General features: G+C 38.1%; 2 protein-coding genes across 2 annotated transcripts; one reads left to right on the top strand and one right to left on the bottom strand.

Annotated features, from left to right (window-relative positions):
- The first annotated feature begins 97 nt into the window (after nt 1–97).
- Nucleotides 98–11,131, top strand: si:dkey-66a8.7 (PI-PLC X domain-containing protein 1). The gene is made up of 6 exons (XM_057840470.1): nt 98–494; nt 1,039–1,175; nt 2,730–2,858; nt 2,932–3,087; nt 8,648–8,831; nt 9,098–11,131. The coding sequence occupies exons 1-6, from the start codon at nt 350–352 to the stop codon at nt 9,358–9,360; spliced, it is 1,014 nt and encodes a 337-aa protein (XP_057696453.1). The 5' UTR covers nt 98–349; the 3' UTR covers nt 9,361–11,131.
- On the bottom strand, nt 7,449–27,427 carry gtpbp6 (GTP binding protein 6 (putative)). Its single transcript, XM_057840459.1, has 11 exons — nt 26,841–27,427; nt 22,660–22,830; nt 22,461–22,598; nt 22,301–22,371; nt 19,614–19,744; nt 19,478–19,548; nt 18,202–18,360; nt 16,876–17,084; nt 16,652–16,800; nt 12,657–12,809; nt 7,449–12,599 (listed from the first exon to the last, which is right to left on the bottom strand). Exons 1-11 carry the CDS (start codon nt 27,043–27,045, stop codon nt 12,458–12,460), a joined length of 1,599 nt encoding a protein of 532 aa, XP_057696442.1. The 5' UTR covers nt 27,046–27,427; the 3' UTR covers nt 7,449–12,457.
- Between the last annotated feature and the right edge of the window lie 444 nt (nt 27,428–27,871).

The following is a 27,871-nucleotide window of genomic DNA, read 5'->3' as shown; positions in this document are numbered from 1 at the left end:
TATTTCCCACTTTCGCTAACACGTTCACGAGTCGGATGCAAGTGAATCATCTTTTCGCTTCTTATGGATCTTTGTTGTGTCGAGTGCGCATGCGTGACCCTATCACTCTCACACAGACGTGTCGTACTCGACTGTTTAAATTGTAGACCGGGCTAGAACGACATTTTTACATTTTTTGACTAAACCAATTTCGCTGACTTCTATTTACCATCAAAACGGGAACTTATTTCGCTATTTTTCCTCATAGCGAAAGTCGAAAACGGTGCTACTTCCTGTTTACTCTTTGGCCTCTCGTGTCTTAAAGGGACACAATGCGAAAATCGAAGGCAATCGATTAATTGAGCGTGGAATGAGGAAGAAACGCTCCACGTCGACGCGTGCAATGTTCAGCGGCTTGGAGGAGACCCCCGACATGGAGCAATGGTGCACGGACTGGATGTCCAATTTGCCGGAGGAACTGCAGGACGTCCCGCTGACCCACTTGGCAATACCTGGTACTGTCTCTTTAATTGGGAATGTATCTATCTCGAACAATGGCTACTTTAATTAATTAATTTTAGCGTATTTTTTGCCATATTGTGTCATAAACCGAATATTAATTCTGTTAATGCATAGCTTCAAATACATTAATTGAATTAATATTTCATATTTATAGTAGATTAATTGGATTTTTCAGTCTCTGTACCACTATGTTCTTATCTAACGTTTCAATTCTGATAATAAAATATTATTTACTGTCAAAACCAGTAACCTATATTTAGTTGGCGGGTTCAAACCTAATTTTAAAATGTTTCCTATAAAATAATCACAAATTTACTACTACACTGTGTAAGCTGTAATATAAAAAGAACTATTAATTAAAATAGCTGTTATAAATCAACAACAACTAAGTGGACCTAATTGGGTTAAACGTCTTTCGCAACTCCAAACTTAATTTATGGCTTATTTTCTGGGTTGCTTATGAATGAGTTAAAATTCCCGTTGCGTTACAGCAAACCGGTTCTAGCTGTTTGACGTGTGTTTGTGTGTGTTCATCAGGAAGTCATGACACAATGAGCTACTGCTTGGACATCTCATCCCCCTTGGTGAGGTCTGAGTCGGACCTGTTCAGGGTTCTGGATGGACTTTGCTGTTGCTTTACCAGGCCTAAAGTCTTTAAATGGGCCACGACGCAGGTAACGATGTTAAAAGTGCCATTCAAACCGGATTCCTGAATTTACATTGAACAAAAATATTGTACATCAAAAAGCATATCATTCAGTAAATAAGAACAAATTAGGGGAATGCATAAGTACATTAAAATAATAAGATAATAATAAATTAGAAAAATACAAGAACAAAAAAAGGAAAATCCTACATAAAAAAACCCCCAAAAAACTAGATAAAAAGAAAATATTAAGAATTGATTAAAAAATGTTTACAAATAAAACCTTTAAAAAGTAATTTTTGGATTTTTTTTTTTTTTAATGAATAAAGAAATAAATTCCTTCTTTTGAATTATTATTATTATTAAAATAATATATTTGAAGAAAAAAAAAGATACATATACATATAATTGAAAAATACACCAACAAAAAATGGAAAATCCCCCCCAATTTTTTTTTTTAAAAAGATCAACTGGTTAAATAAATTCAAAGAAGTCAAAGAAATTATAGAAATTTAACTAAAAAAATAAATATTTCAAAATGAAACCTTTAAAAATTAAATAACTTTGTGGAAAATAAGAATACTTTATTATATTGTAGTTATTATTCATAATAATAATAAAAAAATGAGGAATAAATTATTTCTTTTGAATTTTTTTATTATTATTAAAAAAAAATATATATATATATATATGTATATATATGTATATATATAATTTAAAAATACACCAACAAAAATGGAACCCCATTTTTTTATTTTTTTTTTTACAGATCAACTGAATAAATAAATTCAAAGACGTCAAAGAAATTATAGAAGTTTAACTAAAAAATTAATATTTCAAAAAAAAAAACCTTTAAAAATTGAATAACTTTGTGGAAAATAAGAATACTTTATTATATTGTTATTATTATTCATAATAATAAAATTGAGGAAAAAAATTATTTCTTTTGAATTTATTATTATTATTACTAATATCAAATTATATATAAATATATATATATATATATATATATATATAATTTAAAAATACAACAACAAAAATTGAACCCCCCCCATTTTTTTTTATAGATCAACTACAACTACATAAATAAATTCAAGGAAGTAGAATAAATTATCGAAATTTAATTTTAAAAAATGTTTTAAAATAAAACCTTTAGAAATTAAATAATTTTGTGGAAAATGGTAATAATAATATAATATTAATAATTATCTTTATAAAACTGAGGAATTAATAAATAAGAATCCTATTTTATTATTAATTTTAAAAAAAATATCAACGCAATGTGTTACTGTCTTTACAAATACGGTCTTTTTTACAGATTCTTAAGGTGTAAAAAAAAAAAAAAAAAAAAAAAAAAAGGATTAAGATTGATTGACTATTTGAAGAAGAAGAAAGTTGCTGAGTCAGCTTGCAATTTGGCAGTGAACTGGAGTCCACAAATTGCATAACAACTAAAATCACTCTTTCAATGAGTTTATCATTAGTAGACGGCCAATCCTTTAGAACTGGGAGGGTGGCAGAGAATGAACATTGGCGACTAGCCATATAGTGTTCAAAATACCTCTTTTCTGATTTTACGCAGGACCGCTGCATCGAAGACCAACTGTCGATGGGCATCCGATACTTCGATCTTCGCGTGGCGCACAAACCGTGCGACCCGTCGTCAGACTTGTACTTCACGCACATTTTGTACACGCACGCCACCGTGCTGGTGAGTTGCGCCGATTCATGACAAATCCGCCGATGAACCGGTTGAAAACGTATCGTCGGTACTGACCTATCAGGACACCATGTGGTCGGTGGCCTCGTGGCTGGAGTCTCACCCGAAGGAAGTCGTCATCTTGGCTTGTCGGCACTTTGAAGGCCTTACTGACAGGCTTCATCACTTCTTCATTTCTGCCATCAAAAAGATTTTCGGCTCCAAACTCTGCTTACGACAGGTGAGGATTGTAATCTTTTGTTAATCAAGTGCATCTTGGCAGAAAGAAACCAGTTTAAGAAGTTTAAAAAGAAAATAATTTTGGGATTATTTGCTGTTTAATAGTGGAGAAAATCCTGAAAGTCTGCCGTGAGCAGCAATTTTTAAATGCTGGAAGTGTTTTAGCCAATCAAATGCGACTATTTCACCCAGTCCACTATCGCTCGTGACGTCTGATACACACAAAATTTCTTAGGCTATTGCTAGTAGAGGTTGACCGATATCGGATTTTAAAGTGTAGGTACCGATTTGGGAAAAAAACCAAGAAGCTTATTTTATAAGCCAATATTTGGGGCCGGTATACTGGTCCTTCTCAAAAAATTAGCATATTGTGATAAAGTTTATTATTTTCTGTAATGTACTAATAAACATTACACTTTTATATATTGAGGTAATTTTCACGGCTGCGTCTCATCACCGCGTGCGTGCATACATTTGTGCGTGCGTGTAGATGATATATGAAACTCCAGTTGTTGTGTCCAGATGTTTATTGGTCAACAACATGCCGTACAATTAGTTCACACATACAAAATAAGGAAACACATCTATATTAAACACTGTAAACGTTAGCATTGCTACACTGAGACTAATGGGGAAAAAAAGACAGCTTACTTTAGCCTGCTATAAAACATTGGCAGTCTTTTCCAAAACGCAAACTTGCAGTTAAAAGGTGACACTTCAAGCATGAAAAATCGCTGGTTAACAGCATTTGCAAACGAAAAAAAAAAAAAATCTATTAGTGACACCACAAGCAATGACGAAAAGAGCTTTTTGCGGAGTGTACGTACTTCCGGCGAACATTTCAAAATAAAAGCAAAAACGTCACGTTTGTCATATAAATAACGATTTCTGGAGTTAATCCCACTTATTTCAGAATTAATACTATAATACTCATAATTCAGATTTTACACTAAGAATAACTTTAAAATGACATTCTTTTTAAAAAATATGATTGGCAATTAATATTATAATTAGAGATGTATCGGGTCCGATCACGTCATTTTCAAAGTATCGGAATCGGCCAAAAATTATCGGACATGCCTTTTTTAAATATATATATATTTTTAATTAAATCGTTTTCTTATTGTATTTAACGTTAGAGACATAATGTGTTACACTCTTCCAGTCTTTGGTTTAAGCTTAAGGTAGGGTTATCAAATTTATCGCGTTAACGGCGAGAATTAATATTTTTTACATTCATCACGTTACAATATTTAACGCAATTAACGCATGCACTGCACACCCACTCATGCATTGTCACGTTCAATCTATAATGGCGCTGTTTTACCCATACAGTATATTGAGCTAAAAGGCAGCGTAAAATGAGTAGAGTGAATTTTGGCAGCCTTTGAAACCTTTTCTTAAAAGGCTAAAGCCTTACAATCCCTCTCCCAACGATTAGAATAATCGTGGGAAGCAATGTGGGGAAGAAAGGGAGTAGATGATCTTTTTCTTAACACCCTATGTTATTTCCCAACGCAGAGAAGATATATCAATTGGTACCACGACGCACAGTCACGGTTGCACTTCCCATCATGCATTTGGGCAGAAGTTAAATGGCTACAGTATCATTTACTGAAAGCTCAACAAATACACTAGATGGCAATATTTAGTCACAATATACAAAGTCACATTTATCCTTTAAGAATTACAAGTCTTTCTATCCGTGGATCCCTCTCACAGAAAGAATGTTAATAATGTAAATGCCATCTTGAGGATTTATTGTCATAATAAACAAATACAGCACTTATGTACTGTATGTTGAATGTATATATTCGTCCGAGTTTTATTCATTTCCTTCTTAATGCATTGCCAAAATGTATATGATCGGGAAAAATTATCGGGAATGATTGGAATTGAATCGGGAGCAAAAAACATCAATCGGATCAGGAAATATCGGGATCGGCAGATACTCAAACTAAAACGATCGGGATCGGATCGGGAGTAAAAAAAACGTGATCGGAACAACCCTATAATTATTATAATGCTATTGTATATAGTAGTATACTATTTTTTTAAAAATTGTTTTGAATCATGTTGGAAAGGCGAAATCAGTGGTCTGAATCTGCTTACATTCCATTCTGTTGCACTAGTAAATGCTATCAGGCTATCAGCATTTGATCTCAGTGTTCATGTGTGATTAATTATTGTTATTTACATGTTTATTTGTACTTTAATAAAGAATTTAAGTGTTCCAAAATGTGTTTGTGAATTAATAAGCGTCAACAAAAATTAAAATAAATAAATGAATAAAAATATTAGTCGACTAACTGTAAAAATAGTTGGCAGACTAATCGGGAGAAAACTAATCGTTTGGGACAGCCCTACGGAACATATTTCAACCTGACCCTTTTCACCTTTTTAACCCCTGATCCATTTTCATACCTGAAAATACAATTTTTTTTAAGAAGGACTAGTACAGTACTTCATTTTTATAAGCACGTTGGGTATCAAAGGCAATTGAAACACCCATTATATAAATGTCTATATGAGAGGCAACATTTTTGTTCTGCTACATACTTTTTGTAACACTGGCCACTAGGTGGTGCAAAATCACAATTAACAAAGATCATCACCCACAAGTGAACATAACGGTTGTCATGTTATTATGTTGAACTGGGACATCCAGGGGTGAAAGTGGGCCAGAACGGTCTGGAACGCAGTTCCGGTATAAGATTCAGGGCCGGAATGCTATTCCGGTACACGGTGCTTTGATTCTGAAAATATGACCGCAACTTTCAAAACACTATGTAAAAAAATAAATAAATGCTAAGCTGCCACACATGCATTTCATCTCCAAGAAGAAAACAATCTACCAACATCAGATTTACATACACAAGTGTTAATAACAAGCACAATAAAGTGCTTGTGTAGCGTAATCCATTTCCACCAATATTTATTATTCATTTTATTCCACGAACGGCATGGAGGTTTCCCCAGCTGCTGCAGTTATCGGAGTCTGACGATGATGAGTCACGTCAATGTGCGAATACACGCAGCAAAGCAAAACGCCTGGACTCATTTATCTGTTCAATTGGCTGACATACTGAAATGTGATCAGCAGAGATGGTTAGCTCTGATCGGTTCAAATGTGCATGTTTTCTGGAACAGCAAAAAAAAAAGCTTGAATTGATGCGACAAAAAAAGGGCAATGCAACATAAAATGGTTCAAATCTTTCAGAGCAACGAAAGACTTGAGGAGCCTTATTTATCATATTCAGTTTTATTTGTTCTGATGGGGAGGTTCAGAACATCTTAGATGTCAATGTGCACTTTGGACTTAAATTTGTTCATTTATGTTAGGCTTATTCATTTCCGTATGATTTAAAAAAATAAAAGTCAATGTTTGCGCGATCTTCAAAATATATTTAATTTTACTCTGCATAGTATAAGTCATTTGTATTTATTTTCCGGAATGTAGCTTACTTTCAATTTTGTTATTTAAAAAAAAAAAAAAAAAAAGCAAATGTTTACATTAACTTCAATTTTAATATAATCCTATGTTCTTAAGTAGTTAAAATTGAGATTTGGCTTTTAGTATGTGAGGAAATGAGGGAAAATAAAAATTAGGATGTGAAGGTTGGAGTTATTGATGTTTTTGTTAACTTTTATTCTTTTAATTTACAAATAATGAAAAAATACAATTTTGAATGGAAATCAGTTTTTGTATGTGTTATAGAAATAACTGTACTAAAACAGTTTTCTTTGCATTTCAGTAGTTTAAGAGGTTTGAACCCCGACCCACACAAAAAAAAAAAAAAGAAAGAAAAATAATAATAAATAAAATTTCTGGCTCCGTGGTGACCTTCGCGTCGGGGAGTTCCGGCAAGAAATTGTAGCCACTTTCACCCCTGGGGACATCCCATGCCAAACGGATTGGACTTCTACTAGTGATAAACCTACAGTAGAAGGATGAAAATGGCTTGTTTTTCTGTTTATTAGTTTGTAGAATGGTCAGGAAATCATTCTAGGATAATGTTGTGATAATCGTTGTATTGCCATATCGTGAGACAAGGGCGTAGGTTTGCATAGGGACGGTAGGGACATAAAACTACCAACCTTTCAGGATGCTCAAATTGTCCCCACCAGTTTTAAGCCACCTTATTTGCAATAGACAATGAGTTCAGTTATATGGGTAATTTTGATTGTCTTCCCATATGTTGTAAGGATAGAATAGACCCTACCGTTATAAAGTGAATTATTTTCATTATGTTCAGACTTACATTTATCCCTTTTCACTTGCTGAATGTGCCGGTCCACCCCCCCCCCCCCCAAACACACATTTGATTGGCTGATGACTTGCCCCTCTGCCCCCTCCTCCCGCCACACAGACAGATGCACACTCACACAATCTCACCGACAGAAGTACAACGTGCCGCCTCCTCCACCCCCTTGGAAGAGGAGGGATATTAGAATTTTTTTCGGCCAGCACAAGCCACTGTAAGTAATGCAGAAAGACGTCAGTGTTGTGGAGGTGGGGAAAACACTAATTTTGCTACTAAAAGTCCGACTTCCATCAGAGTTAGCATAGCATTGATCTGTGTGAACTTTATAAACTGCAAAACTACTGCGGTCAGGCCAGTGTTAGTGTCCCTCCGAAGTGGACCCGTTCTTGGGACTTGCACTCAGAAGCCACCGCGTTGCATTATGGAAATGCACATAATGCAAACAATGATCCAAAAGAGGGTCGGCTACCTTGACTTTGTTTTTCCTTGTGGAAGCTGGCCTGACCGCAGTGAATTAAATTCACACAGATTAATGCTATGCTGACTTTGATGCAGGTCTGACATGAACATGAACTGACATGATAAAAAAAAGTGAAATCACATACCAGAATTTCATGAGAGTACTTTGGATGCCTCAGATGTAGACCGGTCCCTGGATATCTCTGATTTATTTTCATGATATTTTTTTTTATACTTTTGTATTACAATATTTAAGTGTGAGTCTAGGGGTGCGCCAGTGTCCCCCAGAAGTGGACTCACTCCCGGATAGCGCCCAGTTTTTTTTTTTTTTTTTACTAAAGGGACATTCACTTCAAAATGTTTTTTTAATAGTTGTTGAAAACAAAGATTTAAATCGAACGTTGTATCACGTGAACCAATACACATAATAGTATATGTCAATACAGGTTTATTTTGCTTTAATCGTTTCGCATATAAAATTAAGTTCATAATCGTGAGAAATGTGGAAATTTTGGACTTATTAAAGTCCCGTCCACAGCAAAAAGTGTACATGCAGTTTAGGCTGTTATATATCATCCTTACCAAAGTTGAGACCAAACCAGATCATCGTTATCGTGAGTTTTGCATCGCAAATCATATCGTATTGTGAGGTCCCAAGAGGTTCCCATCCCTAAACACAATATCAGTAGCAAAGGAGAAAAAAAGAATTTGGGAGTATCCAAAATGTCAGCGGCTTGGAATGTGCCATTGTCTGTGTTTCGTTCTAATAATTTTGCGATTTGCATATTTGAAGCTCATTTATGCTAATGCTCTATGCATATTTTGACCTCTGCACAGGAAGCTAGCTGGTCCCTGCGCCGTCTTTGGGCATTGGGTCGTCAGGTTCTATTATCGTACGACGCAGATGTGGCTTCCAGACATGCCGAGTTGCTACCCAGCATCCCCTACTGGTGGGCTAATCAGCGCACCGCACGCGCCGCCATTAGCTTCCTGGAGTGGAACCAGCAGCTCGGACGGCCGAGTGAGTGTCAGTCAATTTCAACACATGATAATTGGTCCCACGACAAGTAATGAAAACCGATCATTTTCATCGATTTATAAAAACCCCGCCGGACGCCCCGGTCAGGATGTAAAAAGTGGACATGTCCGGGCATAAGAGGACGTTTGGGCACCCTACTTATTAATCTTAGTCATCTCCTTGAACGTCGACGTCCAATCGATTTGTCAATCATAGTTTTCTTGCCGTTTTCAAATGCTAACATGGCAAAATGACGTGTGTCTCCGCAGAGGGCTTCTTTGTGGCGGGCCTGAATCTGACTGCGTACAGGTCGTACATCATCACCAACCCAAAGGAGTCCCTTCGCACAATAACCTGGGCGCAGTGGCCCACTCTGAGGGAGTGGGTGAAAGAACAGACCCCCGGTCCGGAGCCCGGTAGCCTCAACATCATCGCCGGGGACTTTGTGGGCCCGCTGCCCCTCTGCCCGCTTGTCGTCAACCTCAACAAAAAGCTGCTCGCCGAAAAACAGTGGGAAACAGATGTTAGCTAGCAAGCTACTAGCTCGTAACAGATGTTAGCAAGCTAGCTAGTCTGCGTAGCATCAGACTGAAACTGCTCATATGATTCCATTTGTCTGCCATCGACAGTGCTAAACGTCCAATCCATTTCCTCCAACTTCAAAATGGATTGGACGTCTACTAGTGATAAACTAGTACGAGTGATAAACTCATTTCAATTCACAGCAGAAGGATGATTGGTCGTCAAATGTTTGGACATCTATCACCGTCAATGGCAGCGAAAGAGTTAATTGTGTCATTTCAGGAAAAGGCATAAATACTTGACTCATTCCATAACTTTTTACTCATGTATATTTGCATAAATATTTGTATGAGGTCATTGTGTGTGGTGACTTTGTTGTGTGGTCACCGTGCAGGACGGCGAGTGGGAGTGGCTACTCGTCCGCCTGTCTATCAAGTGAAGGGAATAGTTACCTTTCTCGCACACACCATATAACTGTTTGCAATACTCTAACACACTTATAATCAATCAAGGAATAGTATCATTTCTCATATGTACTGTAGGATTGTTTGTACTACTCTAAAACACCTAATATAAAATAAATAGCACACCATAGTTTAATGAAAAGAAGCAGAATAGATACACAACGCCATCTTATTATCACAGAAGCCCAGCACCAACTCTCGCAATCAGTTCTCCCGGCCACTCCAAGGACAAAGAGCAGGGCGCTCTGTCCTAAAAGAAGTAGCGTCTCGCCCAGCCAGGATAACAAAGTTGATAGCGGGCGCTTGGGACGTCAAGACCAGCGGCGGTCGCTGTGCCAACCACGTCCCAGCCATGAATGATGACGCACGAACCTAACCGCCCAAAACCGGCCACAGAGGCATTATCCCAAGACAACACCCAGCCACACCTTCGGCCCGGCCCACTACACCGCAGCTTTCAAAAAGACTGGACACTGAGATGACAAACGGTTTGCTGCTCAGAAACATTTCTATGTAGCCTTGTTTTGGATCCAGCATTGTTCCTCCGTCGTCTGTTTTGCCTTGTTTTTTGACCACTGCCAAAGAATAAATTGTCAACCTGTTTTCGGTGAGCCTTCCTCAGACTTTTGGAACATAGAGTCAGTACAAAGGGTTAACACAAGAGGGAAACACGCGGAAGGTCGGCCCCCACCGGTTGGCTTGTGGGAGCGGTGCCGGCAGAGCGGCACTTCGTTCGGCTGGCGGTGTTTCCACAGCTTGGAAGGCAAGTAGTTTGACAATGGGATGAGAATAAAAATAACTCGCAACAAATAATTTGAAACCCTATGCCAAGTTTAAAACCTAAATCTGAAAATCTAACCCTTATTTGATACAGTACTGTGAAAACCTAATTCGTGTTTAAACCCTATTTTAAACGGCAAGTCAGGTCTTCAATCGGTATTTTACACACTATCCCTAGTTTGAAACCCGACCTTGAAATTAATGATGCACGATAATGCATTTTTCAACAGATACCGATAACCAATAATCACCTCCTCCTTCCAGCCGATAACCGATAATGTCAAGCCGATAACTCTTGAAAAGATATACATATATACAAATTTGAATTATAAAAAAGAGGAAATGTTACTGTGCAAAAATGCAATTTATCGCTACTTTTTCCACATCAAATGTGAGCAAGTAGTAAATTCCAACGTCGAATCATTGTATATTAATTAATATTCATAATGCTTACCGGTACAAATTAATGACTTAATTGCACAAAAAATACCTTTAGGAGGGGTTGGGGTGCCGGCCCAGAATTCTGGATATATATATAGAATTCAAAATATAGGTGATTATCTCTGCATTTGGTGTTTTTGCTGCATCTAGCGTAAAATTTGAAAATTTAGTTTTGTTATATTTGTATAGAAAATAATCAGGATTTTATTAGGGAACGACTTTGAATTTTTTGATGTCGCTGCTCATGGAGACTCATTTTTGCCAAAGGGAGGTGCCTGTTTTGGTTTTAGGGTGCTAGCGACTTTGGTTTTGAAAATATTTTAATTTCAAGTTTTTGAAAATCGCCCCCCTACGGTTCGGCCCCGAGGCGCGTCAACTGATAGTGAAGTCTATGCCTAACCCTATTTTAAAACCCTAACCATAGTTTGAAATCCACATTGAAACCCTACCACTAGTTTGAAACCTTAACTACAAACCCCAAAGTGGTTTTCAAATCCTATTTTGGAACACTACTACCAGTTTGAAATCCTCATTTGAAACCCCAACCCTAGTGAAAAACCCAAATTAGAAACCCCAATATTGGGTTTGAAACCCCAACTCTAGTTTAAAACCCAAATTACAAACCCCAATATGGATTTTTACCCTACTTTGAAAACCTATCTTTATTCTGAAACCTTAATTTTGAATAAAAACTATAATCCTAAATTGAAACCTTACTTTGGAATGTAAGACAAGTTGGAACCCTTACTCGGGTTTGAAACCTTACTTTGGAATCTTAACCCTAGATTCAAACCCAATTTTGGAGCTGTAATCATGGTTTTATATGTTAATTTGAAACCCTACTTTTGAACCTTAACCTTGGTTTGAAACCCTTCACTGAAACCCAAACACTCGTTAAGAACCCTACATTTACACTTACCCTAGTTTCAAAACCCCAAGTAGGCTGTCAAAATAAGGTTAGGGTTCAAGTAGGGTTTAGTTACAAACACCAATTTGGAACCCTAACTGTAATTTGAAACCCTACTTAGCAACTTTAACCCTAATTTGAAACCCTACTTCGGAACCACAACCCTAGTTTAGAACCCAAATTTGAAACATTTACCCTACTTTGCAACCCTCATCTTGGTTTGAAACCACAGGTAGCCTGTCAAAAATAGGTTTAGGGTTCCACATTAGGGTTTAGTTTAAAACCCTAAATGTAGTTTGAAACCCTTAGTTCAAACACTAAAAAAACTAAATGATCACAAGTGCCTGTAAAATAAATGCCAGAATTTTAAAAATTGTACATTTTCATTTTTAAGACATCTCTATGAACCATTCTCTGCCATCGATCATTCAATGCTAACCACTCACAGTGGATTTGACGTGTATTGCTGTCAAAACAAAGTGAAATAAAACTTAATTTATTTTTCATAAATACAGTCAGTCATACGTATCCTGTCCCTCGCCAAACATCTTCTTGTAGCGTCCGTAAGCGGCGGCGCCGATGACAACCTCAACGACGGCAGACCCCTCGTCAGCGTCCACTTTGACGTCCCGCACGGCGGCCTCCCTGTACAACCAGCTAACCGACATAGAATTAACGGAACACTGCTTGCAATCGGGACGCGGGTCGCCTCACCTGAGCCGCGGTGTGCCGAGGTCCACCTTCAGGCTGAGCGCTTGTTGACCGGTCGCCGCCATCACGCGTTGCTCCACTTCTGCCTTCAGTGCATCCAGGCCGCGGCCATCCAGTGCCGATATGGCCACGACATCGGGTTCCGTGGAATCGTAGCTGGAGAATATGCCGGAATGTTCATTTTTGAATGTTTTAATCCACCAAAAAAATGATATAAAGCTTATACATATGGAGGAGTTCCGCTCTGAGACCCCCCAATTTGGCCAAATTTCAAAATTGTCCAATATGTAAGAGTGATACATCATTGGAAAGCTTAAAATCTCAATTTTCTGAGGGAAGAAAAATTTTGAACGGGAGGGCATTAAAAAAAAAATAATAATAAAAATTAAACAGCGAAACCCTATCTGGAGGTGAGAGCACGAAAGAGCTGAATTAAAGACGCCATGACTTTAACGAGATATTATCGTGTACTTACCTCTTTTCGATCCAAAAACTCCATGTAGCATTTATCACCGGCCAAGATGTCGAGACACAGCTGTGAATGGCCACAGCCGGATTTTTGGGGGATTTTATGGGTGAAACATGGTAATATAACAAGGGTGGCAATGCACAAAACGCAGACATCAACGAGTGGTCGAGATTTTCATTTTCATATATTTACCCTTTTAATCTTTTTTTTTTTTTTTTTTAAGATTTTCTTTGGATCGATTATCATCAAAAATATTGGGGCAATGAGACAGTAATGAAAAAAAAATACAATTAAGCGATAGTTATGAGGTAGATATCCATGACTTTTTTTACAGACGCTATTTTTTTTCATTGTAACATAATTTGTTTAAAATATGCGAGTGATTTTTTTTTAAGTGTTTTTTTTTAAAACTAAATATTAGACATCAATTAATGATTCGAAGTTTAAAATGACGGACGTTTCGAATAACAAACATGATCACATACCTTCTTTTTATGGCAAGGTTGAAACAAAAGCGGTTGCGCGACGTCTGTAAACGGGGGTATCCAGGGTAAAACGGACAAATTAAAAATGGTTCGGGGACTAAATGCGCCGTGAATCTGCTATGGCAGCATATAGACATATTGTTCCATCAAACAACAGTTGTTTTGGCTTAAAATACAGCAGTTTATTTTAAAGATGGGTGCAAGAGCAGAAACTGCTTTTTCAGCCTTGTCTGTGTTTTCCGCCATATGTATATATAGGGCTGACAAAATTATGAATTTTAATCGAAGGAGCAATTTAAAAGATCGGCACAGTGGAGAGTGGTGAGCACGTCTGTCTCAGTTCAAATAGGATTTCCAACCCATGCTACAGCATTCCTGTGTGTATATTCTCCCAGTGCTTGTGTAGGTTTTCTCCGGGTACTCTGGTTTCCTCCCACGTCTCAAAAACATACATGGTCGGCTGATTGAACACTAAATGTTCGCGCTTGTACTACAGGTATGCGCACTTGTACTACAAGTATCCGCACGTGTATTACAAGTACGTGCACTCGTAAAACAAATGCGGGCACTTGCGTGTACTAGTATTACAGGTACGTGCACTAATACTACAAGCGCATGTACTTGTACTACAAGCATGCGCACACTAGTACTACAAGTGCGTGCACTTGTACAACAAGTATGCGCACTTGTCCTACAACAGGCATGAAAATGAGTCAGGGGTTAAAAAGGTGAAAAGGGTGTGGAGGAAATATGTTCCGGCATTCTGCCAAAATGTCCTCCGTCGGCAAAACGTCCTACATGAGGCGAATTTGAAAATTTACATTTTTCACATAAGGCTTAATATTCGAGTTGGCGGGGGTTTAATTCGTTGAAGGAGTTGATTCCAACCACCATTGACTCGCGCTAGCTTAGCCACTCCGGAGCCCTGAAACTAACAAATAACATTCAAACTGCACAGAATTTGTTCAAATCAACTCCAACGACTAATTAAACCCCGGCTAACTCAAAGGTTAAGCCAAATGTAAAAAATTCCGAACTTCCCCTTTAGAATAAAAACCATTGAATATGGCCATTAAAATGTTGTTTATAAAAGTTTTAGAGCAATAAAACAAACAACAAAAATGAATGAAATGAACAAGAATCGTTCAAGGTATTTCATAATGGGTCCAAATTATTTTTTGAACAGATCATGTGACTATAGCACCTTAGAGACACCCGTTTGCTTTGCTTAGCCAAAACTACAGCTGAGGAGGCAAGATGGATATTTAGAATTTCTTTAAACCTAAGCTTTCAAAACCTTCAACAACAACTGAGCTTGAACCGAGGATTGAGCACGAGTCCTGGCTGTCTTGTTACATGTTGTGCTGTAATTCCAAGTGGTGCTTGAATTGGATGCTTTTAGCGGTCGACAGTGTTTTTGAGCCAGCGCAAAGTTCGCAGCACACGGAGATATTTTTGTCATCTTTACTGGACAAAAATGTGAAGTAATGGCTGTGTTTCCAGTGTGCAAATGCAGCCGTTTGTGGTATATCTCCTGCCTATTTCATTGCATCCTGGCGAGGTAGCAAGGCTATGCTGTTTTGGCCGCAAACTCCCAGCACTCACGGCTCACGCATCATGGTAATACACGTGACCCATTTTTTTTCCATCCCTGATTAGAAAATGTGACATGTGATGTCACTCCCATGACTACAGTATTCTTCATTCTACATACAAATATGGGGCAATAACAAAATAGTAACGCACAGGCATCAAGGAAACTAACTTTAATCAGATTACTGCTTTAGAAAAATGAACGCGTTAGATTGCTCTTTACTGAAAGAAAGTAATCAGATTACAGTTACGCATTACTCACATAACGAGTAACTGACAACACTGCTTTTATATTACCGTTAAATACACAAGCTTCACGCTAACTTAACGGGAGCTATTTTTTCACCGGAGATTTGGCTAGCTCTGGCAGTGTTCAACGCAAGCTGCAACGAACGGCAGTAACATTGTCATACCGCAAAATATGAAAACGATTGAAACCATTACTCACCAAATTCTATATGCTGGCAAATGCATTCATTTAAAAAAAATTGGGAGTGATACCTACCCTCGTCCAGCGAACGTGAATTTGTGCTTGAGACAAGATCATCTGTCGCAACTAGCAATCTTTGACGCTTTTTTTCCCCCCTGCATTCAAACTTATTTCTCTCTCAGCGGCTGTGATTAACCTCAATGAAGTTTCTCTCCTAGCTATGCCTTGCCTATCATTCGTCTTTCTAAGTTTTTAGTAACTTTGTGTATTGAATTTGAAAGGAAAATGTGTGTTTTGTTTTTGGCGAACTTTTTCATGAGGCTAAACTGTTGAAGCTACTCACACGTGGAAAAATACAATTGTATAACGTTTTAAATGTATTTACTTGGTATATTTCAGTTACCACGATTTGAGAGCTCAATAAATTGAAGAAATTGCCGCGCCAAGCAACTTCTGGCTGCTTTTTTGACACATGAAAAATAACGAATACGTACAACTGTATGGCGGAAAATTTTAGTGGTTTTGTAACCGTGACGTTTTCATAGCATGGTAAACCGTGAAGGTAACCGGCACATGCCTACACCTGACCTCCTACACCCCCATTAAAAATTTTCTCCTCGGATCTACACGATTCACGTAGGTCATCCTTTTTGACTTCAAAACGGCGAATTTCGCCGAAAGGTGAGAGATTTTCATGCCTGCTACAAGAACATGCACTTGCCTGCAGTAGTAGTAGTAGTATAAGTACATGCACTATTACTGCAAGTATGTGTACTTGCGTGCTATCTACTGATACTTATGACTTGTGGTTTTGACTCTTAAAACTGCCGTATTTAAACTCATTCACCCCTCTGAGTCCAACTGGATTGGATGTCCAGCGCCATCAATGGTACTGACAGACTGGCACTCAAAAATCAAGATTTGGACTATTTCTAGGTAATAAAAAAATCCCGAAACGGTTTATCATCTATCAAAATAGTTGTCAAATAATTTGATCATCGATTAATCGTGGCATCCCTACTTTTCAAGGAGGTCAATCTTGTTGTGGACTTCAATCATGGAGCTCAGGAGCGTGTCAGGCACTCGGAGGTTTTTCAAGACGTTCAACACGTTGGCCTTCTGGTTGACGTTCTCCGGGTGGCTCACATCGCGCACGTGGAGCAAAACATCCTGACGTGTAAGCGATTCAAATCAATCGGTCAATCGGACGACCGTCAATGGTGACCACTGAGTCGGGTTCCGTACCGAGTGCTTGATGTCGTCGAGCGTTGCGGCGAAGGAGTCGATGAGCCGATGAGGCAGCTGCGACAGGAAACCGACGGTGTCGACGTAGAGGACGGCGAGGCGGTTGGGTAGAGCGCCCGCGTGCACCGTCACATCCAGCGTGGCGAAAAGCTGATCTCGCGGGTGAAGCCCAGCGTCGCCTGTCAGCGCTTTGATTAGCGTCGTTTTGCCTTGACACACCCAAATGTACAATGGGACACGTAACACACATTTCTTAGGTTGCTTTTAAATTTCATTAAATTTGATTTAACCCCTTGATGCCTGTATTTACATTTAAGAAAGGCAGGTAGTCCCCGAGTTACGACGTACTGGACTTAGGAGACATTGAGTCGAAATCCCATCTTTTTTTTTTTGGGTCGCATAAACAGTGCCTTATTATACCTCACATTATCTTATTTTTCACTTTACTTTATTAATATGACTTGTTCTGTCCTCACTAAATGTGACATTGTTCACCTTTACAGACAGCGAACAAGGCAATTGTGCTTTTTGAAGCTTTTTACTTCCTTCACTTTTGACAATTTGCAGAGCTGTAACACACATATGTAAACTTATGTTCAAAACGACACGCATTTTAACAATAAAACACTTGACGCGAAACAACTGTTGTTCAAACAGCAATCTAGTCTGATCAATATGAAAATTTAGTAGATTAAATTAGCCTAATTTGCAAGCTAGCTCAAATGCAACTAAAGCTAATGAATTTATAATTCTCATATCAAATCGCTCACATGTAACTCCACAAACTGTAGCTGTAAACTAATTAAATAATGCATACACAAATATTAGCTGAAACAACTTACAGTGCGCCAAACACGAGTGCAGCTATCCTTTATCCATGTCAGACGTCTGAGTCTGCTTTACAGTCACACAAGATGACAGTCCACCCAGACCCAACGCTGTCACCAGAGGGCAGTGTGTCCTACATCATTAAACAAAATACAATGCTTTTGGACTTTTTGAGTAGTTATTTTGAGATTTAGGGGTACTTAAAGAGTTAATTCCGATTTGCACGGAAATTCGGGTTACGTCGCCAGCGTAGGAACGGAACTCGTTCATAACCCGGGGACTACCTGTATACATAAAAAAAGCATCGAGGGAATACATAAGTACATGAAAATAACAAAAGAAAAAACAAAATATAGAAAAATATGTTAAAAAATGATTATTTTTACACCATTTTGTGGGAGTTTTTCACTAAAAACTTTGTTTTGAATTTGTGAAAGCCAAACATGTCTATGTGGGCTTTCATTGCGTATTTGTTGTCCTAAAAGTTTGCCATCTGACCACAGTTGGTGTATCCCAGCACAGAGACAATCGGGAACTCCTTCTGCTTGCGGCGTGACCGAAGCATTTGCCGTTTCCTGCCGAGCTTTTCCAGCGCCGAGCGGATCTTCAATTCACGCTCCCTCAGCAGCCTCTGCTGGACCTCCAGCTGCGTCTCACCTGCGTCAGTGACGACAACAACAACAAAAACAAACATCTGAGACATGTTGTCGTGCACTACATTATATTTAGCCAAAACGATATAAAACTTTCCATTAACATTTTACTATCGTCATAAATAGACCCTTTTTTCCTGCAATGCATATTTTGGCACCTAATTTGCACTGGCTTGCTAACTTGATGGGATTCCATATGCCATAGTAGTAACACCAATTTGCTTCAATATGTCCTTAGTTAGCCAATTGGTTTCTCCTGCTAACCGAATGTGAGTAATGCATGCAAGACAACTGAAAATAGCAACACATGTGATCCACACAGAACACAGACAACACAATTCGTTAATATCAATTAGTGCCGCAACGATTAATACATTATTTCAAGTAATTGGATTAGAAGAAATCTTCAAATCAAATTTTGCTGCTTTGACAATTCGTTTAATTAGAGTAGTGTTGTAATGGTTTGTTTTTTACGGAGCCCCTTAAGTGACATCGACAGAAATTTAAACCATCTGGTGCACACCAAATAGTATGTGGTGCTCACTATATGCAATATGTTTGCTTATGATTTCGTAATTTAGTTTAGAAGTGTATTTAGATTTTTTTTGGTGGGAATGTTTGTAATGTCCAATTACCGCAATTACTCGAACTAACTAATCAATAGATTAATCGATTACTTAAATAATCGATAGCTGCAGCCCTAGCAAATTTATTTATCATTGATGATATTATGTCAACTTAACTCATTCATTGCCATTGACATTGATCAACATCATGTTTTCACTTCCATTGACGTATAGCACTGTCAATGCTAGCGAATGAGTGAATATACACCAGTCTTTAAAGTCAAATTAAGCATTTGTAGATAATAAGATATCTTTACATTGAAGCAAAAATATGAATGCTTCTGTGCTTCCTCCGTTTACACTGGATAGTTTTATGTTTCAGCACTACTTGATACATTTAAACTTTGTAGTTACTGTCACAACTGCTGTGTAATTTTTCACCAAATGCGGTCATTAAACATGTATTATATCGTGCCGTTCCCATATTGCGACATCTCGAGTCATGATAGGTCATGTGACTCCTCCAGGGCACTCTGTGTTTGCGACGAGGGTCACCTGAGCCCCCGATGTATCGAGTGCCTCCACCCTGCTGGTCCAAGTTGAAGAATTCATTCTTCAGATGTGACCTAACAGAGAAAATCGACAATTTTATCCAAAATTGTCATTTTATTTGATGTAATATTGGTGGTACCTGAGTAGAGGGATTTCAGCCAGCGAGATCTGCAGCTTGGCTTCTTTGGTTTTGGCGTTAGAGCGGAAAATGTGCAACACCAGCGTGTATCGGTCCAACACCTTCACCCCCCATGCCTCCTCCAGCTCCCTCTGAAGCACGACACATACAGATTTAGTAAAATGCTTCAAGTGAGAATCTTCAATTAATTAATTCATTCATTTAAATAGTCAAAAATTGTGTCTTATTTTCAAGGTATTCACTTTTAATTTATTTTTAGGAGACAATTATCAATGTATACAACTATTGTTCAAAATTTTTAATTTTAGTTTTTCATCTACAATGAATATGATTAACAAACTATTTAAGAACTATTAAAGAAATGTGAGGAGCATATATAAAAGTTTTTTTTTTTTTTGGATTCCTTTAAAATGTACTGTAAATAATTACATTATAATACTCCCTTTTGAATGTTTTTTTCTAGTTTCTGTTTCTTCCTATGTATTTTTCTGTTAGTTTGTGTGCTATGGACACCCTGTGTGATTCCTTAATAAAGATTATACAGTATATATACTGTATATACATACATATATACCGTAATTTTCTGACTATAAGCCGCCACCCACCAAATTTGACACAAAAACGGCATTTGTTCATACATAAGCCGCAGCTGTCTTCACTGTGATATGGGATATTTATACCAAAAGGTTAACCGGTTACACTTTATTTGACAGTGGCACATAAGACTGCCATAAGACCAAATGAACCACCATGAAGCTTTTAACCAAATGGCTGGATAGCTTCATTGCTTCAAGAAGCTTCATTTGGCCATCACTGCTCCCTTGGGGAGACAGTCAACCTCTTCTGCCACCTGCTGTCAGCACTGTTGTTGTCCAACATGCCTCCTAGCATGCATTGCAGCGCTACAGATGTAAATAACAATCAACATTCATGGTTTGCGCTAATATTTCTTCAGTTACTCTTCCAGTTGTTTCACTAATTGCTAGTTATGGTATTTGGTAACACTTTATTTAACAGTGGTGCTATAAGACTGTCATAAGACAATCATAATAATGACTTGACACTAAGGGTGTAACGGTACATGTATTTGTATTGAACCGTTTCGGTACGTGTTGCTCGGTTCGGAACGGAGGCGTACCGAACGAGTTTCTGACATAATGTAACCCTTACTTTTCGAGGCTGCAAGTCGATCGGGTTACAGTTTCTTTGTGTAGATTATATTTACTCCGTCTTCTCTACTATAATGAGGACCAACACGGTATGACAGTACCCAGAAACGTCAACGGCGCAACAACGTGGCCGCCGTGAGAACGCAGTGAGACGGGGGCGTTAAAGTCAATCAGCCAATGCACACCAGTCGCAGTGCGGCCGCGTGTTAGACGCGTCCCGGAAGCGGCTCAACACGACGCACGCGGAAAGAACGGCAGTTTATTATTTGACGCGAGACGCGACCCTCCTGCGTCAATTCTACTACCGGTAGCTCGGTTTGGGCAGACTGGAAGTCACTCGTGTAAAAATACGGTGGATCCAATCGATTTTCAAACTAGTATGCAATCGTAACCCACTTTTTGAGTCCATCAGATCTCTTGAGTGGTAGATCGGGGCACAGTTGACTTGTCATTGTTGATTTACTGCTGTCTTCTCTGCTATAATAATAAACAACACGGCCCCGTGTTCAGTACAAAACCCTCCTACCACAACAAAACAAGTAGGAATAAATATTCACATAGGAACTAAAGCTATACAACATAAAATATACAATACAAATGAATACTACATCGCATTTGTAAAATATAAACACATAATAAAATAAATAATAGCCCATTTAAATAAAATAAATTGAAATGAGCTAAAACACCTGTACCGTATTTTTGGGACTACAAGTCGCACCTGAGTATAAGTCGCACCAGCCATAAAATGCCCAACGAAGAGGAAAAAAACATATAAGCACCGGAGAATAAGTCGCATTTTTGGGGGATAAATCCAACACATAGAACAGATATGTCATCTTGAAAGGTATTTTAATATAAAAATACAATAGAGAACAACATGTTGAATAAATGTACAGTGTACAGTGCATGAACAACAAAATGCGAATCTACTGTCCTCACCAGGACGCTACGGCTCGGTCCTGGCTATACAGCGAACTCCCAAATGACGATACTGGACGTCCGTATAATTTGCTGAATTAATTTGGTCCTTGATACCAAACAGGTTCGCATCAACGTAAATAAATGATAATTAGGTTGTTTTATAGCAATGACATAAACGGTTAGCATGCGTTCGCTAGCATTAGCACATCGTTCAAACACCCACACAACTGGCTCTAAGTGTCCGATCGCGGGTGGAAAACACACAACAACAACAACAGAAAAGATAATACAAACAGGCGTTGCCTCTGTAGAGATATTTTAAAAGCATAAACAATGACCGTAGGTTCGAACCTGAAAATTCTGTATGTAGAGACGTCCGTAAGTAGAGGTACCACTGTAAATATAATACAAATTTTAAAAACTAGGATGACCAATTACGAAAGTAGATAAATGAAAAATAAATCTACAGTATTTTAAGTATCGAAACAGCAAAATGACATTAACTAAACCCAATAAACTAATGCTGACCTCCAATTTGTCCGTTTAAGAACCAATTTCACACATAAAGAGAAAAACCGTAAGAGCTTACATCACCTCTGACGACGGACTGAGACGTTCCACGTTGACAAAAACAGCAGTGACTCCTGCCGTCTGCCTGATTCTCTCTACGTGAGGATAAAGAACGTGAGCAACGTGACTTTCCATAAATGTTCTTTTCTTCATAAACCTTCACAAGCACATTTAAACAAAGTACCAGTAATCATCTGGAAGTTTCCTTTGCCAAAGATCTTCCTCTTCTCCGGTGTCTTGGTGGACACAACCAGCCGATCCACCACTGTCCACTTGTCCAACGTGTTGACTAACGCCACAGCCTCTGCCATCATCAGCTCGGCTGCAAATTTCCTCAATTAAATACACACTTATAATAATAGCTGGGTGACGGTTATTTTTACCTGTGGTCAAATGTTGCTTCCTGCTACCCCACTTGACATTGGGGTGAAGCACAAAGACCTGTTGTTGGTCCCCTGGAATAGCTGTGGTGGGCTGCAGCTCTTGGAACAGCTCTTCCACTTCTTTCTCCTCCATCCAGTCGTCTTCACCATCATCTTCGTCCTGTGTGTAACCTGGAAAGTATTTTGTTATTCTACTTAAATACACCAACTTCAAAATTCAGTTCAGTGTAGTCAAAAGTACCGATACTGAAATGTTGTATCCGGATACGATATTTGATTTCAAAAGTATCGATACTCAATTATTTGTTTCGTGCGACCGTAGAAATTTGTTGTCATGGGAAAAATTTCAATTAGGTACAGTGTATCACAAAAGTGAGTACAAACCTTGCATTTCTGCAGATATTTAAGTATATCTTTTCATGGGACAACACTGACAAAATGACACTTTGACCCAATGAAAAGTAGTCTGTGTGCAGCTTATATAATAATTTATTTTCCCCTCAAAATAACTCAAAATATAGCCATTATTATCTAAACCCCTGGCAACAAAAGTGAGTACACCCCTTGAAAAACCATACATCCCTAAATGTCCAAATTGAGTACTGCTTGCCATTTTCCCTCCAAAATGTCATGTGACTCATTACAGGAGTGCTGTCAGCATTGCTGCAGAGATTGAAGAGGTGGGGGTCAGCCTGTTAGTAATCAGACCCGCCGCACTCTACATCAAATTGGTGTGCATGGCTGTCACCCCAGGAGGAAGCCTCTTCTGATGAAAGCCCGCAAACAGTTTGCTGAAGACATGTCAACAAAGCACATGGATTACTGGAACCATTACCTATGGTCTGATGAGACGGGCGGGCTTTCTTGTGTACCGTCTTCAGAATGTATGCATGAACGTATGCATAGGCAGTAAAAGAAATGTAAAGAAATGCACTTATGCATGTTCCAACCACTTCATCTGTTCTCTCCTCTGGTAAGGTCCTACTACATGTCTAAAAGGACTAGAGCTGAAACGAATACTCGAGCAATTCGAGTAACTCGAGTTTAAAAACTGATCTGAGTAATTTTATTCACCTCGAGGAATCGTTTAATTTTGCCAGCTCGAAGCATCACGTTTTGCCCGGACTACTAGCTTCTACTAGCTTCTTCCTCTACTGCGTAGAGGAAGAAGCAATAAAATAAAAAAACTTACTGCAGCCGACAGCCCTTACAAACTGCGCCGACGTTGCTAAAAACTACGCCCGCATGTTGCTACTATGGTAGCAGCCTAGCAGGTAGCGTCTGATGCGTGTCATAGATATCACATGTACGTAGAACTAGATGCGAATTGACGGACTCGACAGCGTTAATAAAACAGCCGCCATCTTAAAGCAGTACACTTCTCGGTGCTCATAAATAAGATCAACGTTACTTTCGCTCACCTAACGTTATCGCTGCGGAGGGCTAGGTTTCTATTCATTATGACCACTGTCGATGCTTGGCTAACTCTTACATACAGGCTTTATTAAATCTGTGAAAACAGCGCTGTAGAGTGATTAGGGTGTAAAATAAAAACATAATAATGCCACCTGTCAGTTTTAGCTCAGTAGTCATTGCTGGATAAAACACCAAGTAGCACTGGCCCCTAATGTGCTCCAATACAGCCTGTATCATAGATTTATTTTGAACACTGCAAAAATTCAAAATCCTATCAGGACCTACAGTTTAGACTAACTTAAAACTTAACTAGAACTTATAGCTAGACACAAGTGGAAATTCAATTGAAACACGTAGGAAAAACACCTAACTTTTAAGTCATGTGTGTTATCAAGCGTAATGACATTTTTAGCTAAGAAATATATATATATATATATATATATATATATATATATATATATATATATATATATATATATATATATATATTTACCAGATCTAAAGGTTTTTGGAGTGAAAGCAGTGAATTAGTCTTTTTTTATTCACATTTGAGATGCAATTGTTGGCTGTTTTCAACAATGTACATCGAAAATAAAGACATTGATTGACTGAAAATGGTTCAATATTACATGAAATGTATTGTTTTCTCATCTATATGTATAATTGCTCTTTACCTAAAAAAAATGTTTTATCCGATTTACTCGATTAATCGATAGAATTTTCAGTCGATTATTCGATTACTAAAATATTCGATAGCTGCAGCCCTAAAAAGGACACACTCCCCCTGCGGTGTGATTCCTAAGCTATTTGACACGGCTGATGGAGCCTCTCTATTTTTACAGAATCTTGATTATAAGACTGTTATATGTTAGGCCACCCGGATGAAATTTAATACCTCCCATGTGAAATTTAATACCTCTCATGTGAAATTTACTGCCTTTTGGGGGGGGGGGGGGACTATTTAAGGCTCCGCGGAGACCATGGTGTGTGTGTAAATAATGATACGAGTCATACACTAGCGCTCTGTCTCTTGCTGTCACTCTCCATTAAGATTCAACAAATTAATATTAATAGTAGTAGTGGTATGTGTTTTACATTAAATCAATTTGATCATGTATTGTTTAAGCCCAGTTCTTTTTTTTGTTCTAATGTTGAGCAACTTGAGATGTGGCTGTGGGTTTAGTCTAGACATGTGCCAATTACCGGTTTCAAGGTATACCGTGGTATGAAAACATCACGGTTTCAAAACCGCAAACATTTTCCGTCATACCGTCCCTACAGTATTGGCTATTTTTTTATGTCCCCAAAATGCAGGGAGAAATCCCTCACTTGCAGCTGCAAGGCTCAGACCTCGCCCACCGGTTGCCGCTCAGTGTCAGTGAGTCAGCTGTGCTACACGATGGCTAGAGGAGGTGAAATTCTTGAACTTTTTCAACCATAGAAAAAAACGAAATCACTTGTACTTCGGCTACAGAAAAGTTACAGACGACCAGAGCTTAGAGGAGGGCCAATCGACATGTAAAACATGCCTGCGGAGGGTGGCTGCCGACGAGGCAATACCTCCAATATATATAATATATATAATATATGATATCGCATTTACACAAAATTAAAGGTTAGCAAACACTGTCATGAACGTTTCCCACCAGCTAGGAGAGTTAACTCCAGTGTGTTTAGTGTGTCTAGCGGTGGTTAAACGTGGTGGTTTTTATACTTTGGCAGCTTTGTGTTGAGAAAGAGAGTGCGTGTATAATGTAAACATGATACGAGTCATACACACATGCTTTTTTTGGAAGATAATTCAATTATTTTTGTTCTGGTGGTAATAATGTTGAGCTGTGGCTTAAGGCTCACCTAAGGGACTGCATTTATTTTAATTATGTTTAGGATATGTCAGTTATTATATATATATATATATATATATATATGTATCACGGTATCACGGTATTGCAATTAAAGCTCGAAAATGTGTTACTTCGAGATCTCTTGGTTAAAATTCCATTGAACAGGATTTTTATTTTGCAAAACATATTAGCAAATTCGAACATATTTATATTGTTAAATATATATATATAACTTTATATATATATATATATATATATATATATATTGATTTAACAATATAAATATGTTCGAATTTGCTAATATGTTTTGCAAAATAAAAATCCTGTTCAATGGAATTTTAACCAAGAGATCTCGAAGTAACACATTTTCGAGCTTTAATTGCAATACCGTGATACCGTGATACATTGGCTTAAGGTTATCATACCGTCAGAATTTCATACTGGCACATGCCTAGTTTCGTCTGTTCTGTTTCAACTTTATTTAAAATATTTCAGTTATTTATTGTTATTCACTTATTTTACCATTATATTCACATTGATGTTCCAATTTGCAATTTTTAAAAAATCCAATCAATAAATTTGTTTTTTAAAAATCCTGTTCGATGAAAAAAGTTTTTTTTTTTCTTAACCCATACATCTCAAAGTAACACATTTTAGAGCTATTATTGCAATACTGTGATACCGTGAAACCACTGTATTTTTGCTTAAAGTTATCATACCGCCAAAATCTCAAACAGGTGTTTCTGGCAGAACATCGGCACATGCCTACACATGAATGGACGTCAGTCATTGTCAATGGCACATAGAGTTCATTAGTTCTTTAGTATCGATAATGATATCGAGTTTTTTTTTTTTGAGCATGGGTACCGAGTTGAAGATATTAGTATCGTGACAATAGTCCAGTGTGAGTACTTTCACTACCTGTGTTTACGGTGAAGTCGTCGGAGTGCCTAAAGGTGAAACCAGAGAGGCGAAAAGCTCTGCTGCACTGCGGTACAATGGCATGTCCACACCGGGGAAGGAAGCTGGTCCCCGCCTGGGTAAGAGAAGCTGCTGTCCGGCTGTTGAATGTGGAGGCTCGGTGTAGAAAAGATGACCAAGCGTGGAGCTTCCTCACGTGTGCCATGTTGGTCAAGGGACCGCTGGTTCAGGTCATTTAAAGTAACTTAATAGTATACAGTTTAAGCATAGTTTCATAATACTATTAACAGGAATTGGCAAAGCACTACATTGTACTTGCTAGCGACGTTTCCATTGTAATGAATTTCAAGTTCGGATCCTGCTAAGCATTGCATTGAGGTTCTTCATTAGTGTCATTTACCAAGCATCTTTACTTGCAGGTAATACTAGTTCCCATCCCCTTACTGTTACGATAAATCCACAGTCACACAGCAATGGATAAAACTATAGTTTAGTTTAAAATATTTGTTAAGATTCTTTAGAAATCATAGTTTGCCAAAATATTAATAATTTGGTGGTTGTTTATTCCCAGCAATCACGGTGAATGTGCCTGCAAGAACAAATAGTGGGAAAAGTACTAACAATAAATCGCATTCTAAAAGTCACTTCCGGTATTTATTTTTTTAATTAACGTATAATTTCACATAAAAACAAGCCAAGAAAGGTTCGATTATATAAATAGGCGGCAAGGTTTTTCTCATTCAATTAAACATGATAAAATTGAATTAATTAAAAGAATCCCTTCGCGTTTTGCCCTTAGTATTTTTCTAACACTTCCGGAGTGAATTCTTCATCTAATGTGGCTGTCATTACTGCCCTCTATGAATGATTGAGTAATAGGAACTTAAAACTCATTGAAATCTCGTTTAGTATTAATTGCATAGGCGGAGTTTTGATTTTTGGGACAGGGGTCACATTCACAACATGTTGATGACCCCGAAACGCAGTGTCAGCAAAAAAATTAACTCACAAGAATTTCCATCAATCCATCT

The sequence above is a fragment of the Corythoichthys intestinalis genome, chromosome 7 (assembly GCF_030265065.1).
Source record: "Corythoichthys intestinalis isolate RoL2023-P3 chromosome 7, ASM3026506v1, whole genome shotgun sequence".
NCBI lineage: Eukaryota > Metazoa > Chordata > Actinopteri > Syngnathiformes > Syngnathidae > Corythoichthys > Corythoichthys intestinalis.
Note: the sequence above shows the minus strand (reverse complement) of the source record. Positions and strands in the feature narration are given on the sequence as shown.